This window comes from Sinocyclocheilus grahami, unplaced genomic scaffold (assembly GCF_001515645.1).
Source record: "Sinocyclocheilus grahami isolate Dianchi unplaced genomic scaffold, SAMN03320097.WGS_v1.1 scaffold347.1, whole genome shotgun sequence".
NCBI classification, from domain to species: Eukaryota; Metazoa; Chordata; class Actinopteri; order Cypriniformes; family Cyprinidae; genus Sinocyclocheilus; species Sinocyclocheilus grahami.
In genome coordinates, this window is record NW_015505526.1 from 281,126 (window position 1) to 289,272 (window position 8,147).

Consider the following 8,147-nt stretch of genomic DNA (forward strand, 5'->3'; position numbering starts at 1 on the left):
GAGAGAGTGTGTGTGTGTGTGTGTGTGTGTTTGTGTGTGTGTGTGTGTGTGAGAGTGTGTGTGAGTGTGTGAGTGTGAGTGTGAGAGAGAGTCAGTGGTTTTCTTTAACTCTGGTTCTCAGACGTGTGTATGGTGTTTGAAGTTCTTGGTCATCATTTGCTCAAGTGGATCATCAAGTCTAATTATCAGGGTTTGCCGTTACCCTGCGTCAAGAGCATCATTACACAGGTAATTACGCACATCACGCACACTTCCCGAATCCGTAAACACAGGTGTCTAGCATCCAGACAGCATCAGCACGTATTCAATGTTTCATAATCAGCTGCCTGGAGATGCTTTGAGCCAATGAGATTTCACTGTGGGTGGAGCTACAAGAAACAGAACAGAAGTGACTGACAGAATGTCCTGTTAGCCGCGTCCCGCTTCAGAGACTGCGTCCTGCGAAGGTCACAGAGGTCGATCTGCGCGTCCTTAAATGAGACGGTCTTGTCTACGGAGGATTGCTCTTGTCGCCTAGCAACTGTGAGAGCTGCGGTTAACAAGCAGCAGGAACGTTTGTACTGGACTGTTTTAAAAAAAAGAAGGAAGCATTACAAGGCCATATTTGAAGCGGCTGTGAGCCTCTGAATTGGGACGCAGTGACAGTCAGACAGTAACTACGCAAAATCCTGGTGACGCCTCTGTCCACGCGCAGTACTCCAGCAACAGCAAAAGATGAAGAGTTCAACCAATCAGAGCGTTCTTGTTTTTCTGTTTTGCATTTAAGTAATTTCCGTGTGTTTTATTTCTCTCCAAACCGGCTCTGTTTGTGTGTATCTGTGGGTCTGTGCGCTGAGATGAGGAAATGCCTCCCCGCTTAAAATGCAACACACGCCGAACATCTTCACTTGTGAATGAGAAGTGTTTCTAAACCTGTTTTCCAGCAAAAGAGAATTATAACATACTAAACAACATCAGTTGGATGTGACCCCGAGGTGGTTTTAAGAACACAGATAAACTATACATTGTCGCAGTCGAGTGTCTATTGTCTTAATGTTTCATAATTCAAAGTGTTGTGTCTTCTTTTATTCAGTTACAAGGATAGCTGGATGCCTTTGGGTTCTATTACTTTTGCAATGCAAATGTGGATATTCTGTGCGAGTGCGCCCTCTGGTGTCCAGTGTGAATGAAACAGACAGTGCATGTGTTTATAGCACTAAATAATGGCCAATCTGTAAAAATAATACTTCTCTCAAAAGAAATTTGAAGTAGACATATGATAATCCATGTTTTTCTACAGTGTACAGAAGTTTTTGGAGAATTAATTTACAGTGTACTGATGTACTGGAGTTTTTTTTTTTTAAATAGCATTTTAAATACGGTTCTCCTAACCACAGAATACAACGTTTGGCATTTTCAGTGTGAAATCATCGTATTATTTCTGTGATGAAGCAATGGTCCAGTGTGTTCTAGACTCAGCTGAGGAACGCATGTGTTTGTGGTTTGGCTGCAGGTTCTGCAGGGCCTCGATTACCTTCACAGTAAGTGTAAGATCATCCACACGGACATCAAACCGGAGAACATCCTCATGTGTGTGGACGAGGCTTTCGTGCGCAGGATGGCGGTGGAGGCCACCGAGTGGCAGAAAGCCGGAGCGCCGCCGCCGTCTGGATCCGCTGGTATTCAGTTGTTCTGAATCGTGAATGATGATGAATGTGCTTGGTGACATTCTGACCGTGTTTCTCTGTGTTTGTTCGCAGTCAGCACGGCTCCTCAACTCCAGCAGGTCAGTGAAGCCGTCATTCTCACACACACATGCAGCTGTTTTACTGAAGAAAGCGGACAAATGTCCACCGTCTTCAACACATCAAAAACTCTAGTTTGCTGTATAGTTGTACATTACATACAAGCAGGGGCGTCTGACGGGGTAATAGTGGAACTGAGTAACGGGCCCTTGGCGAGGGAGGGCCATAATGATAGACTGATTATTATTATTAATATGATTGATGAGGTGTTGTGTTGTGAGGGGCCCACCCCCTTGGTTGTGTGACCGGGGCCCAACATTTGGTGCTACATCCCTGGTGTCAAAGGAAACCCAGAGCATGTACGTTGTATTTCCCTTAATAAAACTAAAACTGCACCTGACCTTGACAGGCGGTGATCATTGCAGTTTTGTTGCCTGAAAAACATGACCTTTTGATAATAGCTTTTTTGTGTTCAGTGAGGAAAATGTCAGGAGTTTCAAGTGACACAAGAGTGGGTGGATGATGACAGATTTTTGATTTGAAAGTAAATGATCTGCGGAAGTGTGACTCGATTGGATTTGGCAAATTTAGACGTGAAGGGATGATTTAGCTTTTAGACAGACACATTTTTTACTTCTAAATTGTTCAACCCTTTAAAAAGATTTAATTGGAATTTGTCTCATTTTCATCCCATTAGCAATTTTATTTTTTATTTAAATTTTTATATTTATTTTCTTATTTTATTTTTACTGTTTATTTTTATTTTATTTATTTATTATTTTATTTTGTTTTTTATCTTTATTTTATTATTTTCTATTATTTTATTTTTTTCATTTTTATTTTGTTTTTTTATGTTATATTATTTATTTATTTATTTATTTTATATTGCATTTTATTTAGGATGTATTTATTTATTTAATTTCATTTCATTTCATTTCATTTCATTTCATTGTTGAGGGGTGGATGTTGCAATGAACTCCCAAAAATCATAATCATGACGTGCACACACAGACGCACATAATTTTTTTTTTTAATCTGGGAGGTGTAAAGTGGACTTCTTTCATATCGGTGGCCTGAGATATTCTGTGGACGTTAGCCAGTAAATTGAGATGGAATTTCCCCATTACAGTCAAGACTTGAATTTTCTCTCCCCAGGAGGAGATAGTGATCGGTTCGGTTCATGCGTGTGTGCAGCTTTTTCATTAAAGATGCTTTTGACTCGCAGACATATTCACACCGTGTTTTCAGGAGCAATCAACACAATGACATCAATGAATAGCATCTCAATACCTCGCTTTTCTTTTCAGTTCTTTCTTTCTTTTGTCCGATGTGCAGACTGAGTTTAGTGGAGCTCAGATTAGAGACAGACTCGTGTCGCTGCAGTGGAAAAACGAGTTTGACGGTTGCCAACCACCATTACAAATGAAACACTCTTACGAGGTCAGCAGAGAGTCAGTGCAAAAGATGAAACAGAAAGCGGTGTCACATGACCGCAAAAAAAGTTCTTGTCCAAGTCTTTCAATCATGGTAGATGATTTTGAAATAGACCCACCTTAAAACACTGTTGACAGCAGTCTGTCTCAGAATGCCTTTTAACAAGCTAAGGCGTGATTTTATTTTATTTTATTTTTCAGGAGAATGTAATCTAAACTAGTTTGTCAGTAGATTCTGTGGAATGACAAACTTTAATTTATTATTGCAAAATTCTATTTTATAATATAATACCAGACAAATGTTTGGATACACTTTAGTGAATGATCTAAAAGACGTTGTGATGTAAAGGCCTCCGCTTTGAAATTAGTTTTGCAGGCAAATATTGCTATAAATATTAGCCTATATGTAAAACGTTGTGCCTATATGAATTTCTTTACAATAGGCCTATTACAATTTATTTATATAACTATTTCTATACAAATATATATTATATAAATACAACAATTTCTTAATAATACAACATATACAAAAATATAAAATATTAAAATATCAACTATATATATATATATATATATACTCCAACTTATATCTAACTTATATATATATAACTAAAAAATATTAAACTTATTTTGTCAATAACAAATTGAAATGTAAAAATAAAAAAATGTAAACTATAGACATATTTCAATAAAATAATAATAATAAAAAATTGCAAAAACAAGAAAAAGAACTAATTTAAAATATGAAACACATAGCAGTATCTATAGTATACTTAGTATAATTAGCATACATAGTATAATTACTTAAAACAACACCTTTCTTCGTTATATATATATATATATATATATATATACTGTATAATAAAAACTATAATTTATATACATTTGCATAATATATTACAAACTGTTGCTAATGCAGAAAGATGAAATCATTCTTCTTTTTATTTTTACATCTTTAAAGGGGTGGTTGATTTCGATTTAACTTTTTTTAAAGTTAGTGTGTCATGTTGCTGTTTGAGCATAAATAATATCTGTTTATTTACCGTGCTGAAAGTTAAATGCAAACGGAGATCTCTTTTAAAATTCTGGCAGTTTAGTGCCTGCAAAAATGACTTGTAGGGACTGCAACGAGTTACTTCCCGGGTTCATGATGTAACAAACCCAGATAAACCCCGCCCCCGGGAACATGCAACGAAGAGGACAAGGCCATGTTGTGCTGCTTTAGAGAAGAGGAAGAGAAAACTAGGGGGGGCACGTTAAAATCTATTCCTATATGAATCGCAATTCTGTCTTCTAATGATTCTAAAAGATTCACAAGTTTCCAAATCAATGTTCTAAAGCAGCAGTTCTCAATACTGTTCCTCTCGTCACCCTGCTCTGCATCTCTTGCTCTCTCTCTCTCATTCAGATCATCAGCTCAGCTCCAACAATGAACTGTTCCATTCATACACTTATTTTCACATAGTATGAGAAGCGTTATACAGACGCGCGTGCGGTTGCCGTACTGTATTAAAGCTTTAATCAGGATAAAACCGTATATTAAAAGCTAACAGAAGCAGTAGCATTTACAAATAACAGCAAAAAAGTATGAGAAAAAACAAATAAAAACACCATTGAGAGCTGTGCTTGCACAGGTTCTGCACGATCCTCTTCACTAATATTCTCTGGGTCTCAATGGGGCTCAAATTAATAAGCAATATAGACAACGGCAATTGTTTACAATACAACCGGAGCACATGCCGCCGAGCTGAGGGGCGTGGCGTTTAGAGGCGCACTAAAGGCGGTTTAGCCAATCACAACACACTGGACCAGCTAACCAATCTGAGCCCATTGAGTATTTCCGAGGGGAGGGGCTTCATAAAAGCAGGAAATGATCAGCATAGGAGAAGGGACAGAGTGGTGTGGAATAAAGATAAATTATGTGAAAAATAATGCGTTTTTTAAAAATGAAGCATTAACCCATGTTAGACTGCACCCCATAAACACAATCAAGCCTAGAAAAAAAAATCAACCACCCCTTTAAATCATGATGCTGACTGCATAACAAAGCTCATTTTGGAGAAACGCTGGCATAGTGCTGCAGTGTTTCGCATCTGTTTCTTGCATTGCTCACAGATGAGGAAGCTGTTAACATTGGGAGCATTGCATTATGGGATACAGTGAAGTCATATAGGGTGGGCTGCTGTTCAGAGGGGAGGAATCTTGTACTTTGGTTAATTAAGGGCACAAAACATGCAGCCTGATTGGATCAGAACATTAAACAAGCCTCAAATTTGCAGCATTTTCTAAACCATTTAGTGACATACTCTTTTTGTGTAAAAAAGAGGAAATTCCAGTTTATATCATGCAAATATTTTAGGCATCATCATGCTGCTTTTGCAAGCAGCCTGGCCTCGAACACAAACCACAACTAAAACAAATTCAGCCTGGACTCTTTCTACTGAAGCTCAGTGTGACCTCATAAAACCCTGGACAATAATTCATATTTTTTAGTACGGCAAGCTTCTTAAAGGTCAGTCAGTCCAGTCTTCTTTCAAAGCCATTCCTCCATACACCACCCAAACAAACACTAGAAGTGCTAAGCCCGTACTGGATCAGAACCGCAGGTGTCCGCAGCGACCCATGTTTGTAAGAGCAAACAGAGACTGTTTACCAAGACAGGCTAAACGACAGAAATAGATGGGCAACACACACACACACACACACACACACACACACACACACACACACACACACACACACACACACACACACACACACGTACGTAAGTGCTCGACAAACAGAGTAACCCTAAACTACTGAGCATCCATTAGCTCATTTCCCATGAAGCTGCACATCAGGATGTGTTTGATGAATGAATGGGGAAGTAACACAGTAGTAAGAGTCATTTTGTGATTCTTTATTTCAATGCATTTGGCGTCACATGTTGGGAACATGCAGACTCATTTTACCGCACTGGTTCTTTTGAATTCAGTGACCTGTAAAAGAAAAGATTCAGCGATTCGTTTGTATTTAAATTGTGTTTTTGGTTTTTGTTAAGAGTGTTCAGCTCACATTATAATCTCATTGTACAGTCTAAATGCAACATAAATCATTTTGGATAAAAGTGTCTGCCAAATGCATATCTTAATAAAAGCAAACACTTTGATGATTTTGGGTTAGATACAGTTTGTTACAAATTAACTAATTCATTAAAGAAAACCAATTCAAAGAATGATTCATTTGCAAACCTGACAACTGATTTCATACATCCAAATCAAATGGTGTTTATATTGGACATCAAGTAACTGTGGCAAAATTGTTAGTCAACAAAAGTATAAATAATAAATAAATACATACATATATACAGTCTTTAAAGTATTTATATTATCATGAACTTTATAGACCCAGTAATTTAGTTTTATATATATATAATCTGGACATATATTGGACAACAGATGGCTGTGACAAAATTATTTGTCATGCAAAATTAAAAAACAAATGTTTTTAAAATGATAAAAAATATTTTAATTATCAAGAACCTTACAGGACCAATAATTTAGTTTTATTTATTTTGTATTTGTATATTTTTTATTATAAAAATGTATTGTATTTTGTGCATTAGACATCAAATGGCTGGGGCAAAATTTTTTGGCATGCAAAACTGAAAGAATAAATGTTTTTAAAATCAAACTTAAAAAAAACATTTCTCGTGAACTTTGGAGGCCCAGTTTTTAAAAAAATATATATTTTATTCTTAATAAAAATGAAAATGTCCATTTTATATATTGGACAACTGTGACAAACTTGTGTCATATAAAATAATAATTAAAAAAAACTTTCAAATCAAACATATAAAAAAAAACTATTGTCATGAACTTTATAGGCCTAATAATTTTGTTTTAAAATTGAGTTTTTTAAATAATAAACATGCAGCAATTTAAAATGTGAAGACTGTTTCAGCTCAAATTTCAGAATTTCATAAATGTAAATTATATCCTGACTGCAACGTTAGTCGCTTTGGATAGTCACTTTTGGGAAAAACATCTGCCAAATGCATAAACTGATTTCATACAACCAAACCATTGGATATCAAGACAGAATTGTTTCAATACAAAATTTTGAAGCAAAAGTCTTTCAAATTAAACACTTAAAAAGATTATCATGAACTTTTAGACCCAATAATACTAAATAATAAAAACATTTGATAAATAATTTTTTTTCTACTATAAAAATGTATTTTATTTTGCTTGCAAATGTCTACATTTTGAGTTTCAATGGCCGACAGTGCATGATAGAAAACACATTGTAGTCAGCACCAAACATGTTCATCCACATTGACAGTAAACCTGTATTTAACAGGACATGTTTTATTTTACTTGAAGAGTTTGTTCATGGTTTTTGAAGATGAGGGCTTGTCACGCAACAACCTGTCCGTGTTGAACTGGCGTCAAAGTACTGCAGAGTTTGATTGAACACTAAACCTTTGACGTCAGCACCAACAAAAGATGCTGGAAGTGTTTCCTCCTCCCTTTTAAAAATTGATAAGCCTATTTATTATTTTATGCAATGCAGAATTATATAGCAACTCATCAGTTGGTCTATGAGGTTCACACTTGAGGCCTTGTGTCATTGTTGAGGATTGACTAAGACTGTTTGAATTACTCTCGAACCAAAAGTGTGTGTATTTTGTCATTTGTTTGTGTTTTATGTATTTTATTTGAATAAATGTGTGTGGTGTTGAATGTGTGTGGTGCTTGTGAATGAGTGTGTGATAGGTAGTCATACACATAAGACAGCAGTAAGGCAGGAGACGTAAGGCTGTGGTTTCACGCTCTGACGGTATAGTGCATCTCCCGGCTCCTGCTGTCTGCGCTGCTCGGAGACATTCAAACCCTGTGGCCTGAGAGAGAGCCGTGTGCTGCTCTAATCGTGTTTGACTTGGACAAGATTAATGATGTTTTGAGGTGTGGAGGTTTTACACTATTTTAACAAAATGATTTAAGAGAAT

The 8,147-nt window shown here is 36.4% G+C and overlaps 1 protein-coding gene across 1 annotated transcript; it reads left to right on the forward strand.

Moving 5' to 3' along the window:
* The first annotated feature begins 117 nt into the window (after positions 1-117).
* On the forward strand, positions 118-3,281 carry LOC107548403 (SRSF protein kinase 2-like). The gene is made up of 4 exons (XM_016229066.1): positions 118-228; positions 1,493-1,658; positions 1,740-1,765; positions 3,060-3,281. Exons 1-4 carry the CDS (start codon positions 130-132, stop codon positions 3,279-3,281), a joined length of 513 nt encoding a protein of 170 aa, XP_016084552.1. The 5' UTR covers positions 118-129.
* Positions 3,282-8,147: the final 4,866 nt, after the last annotated feature.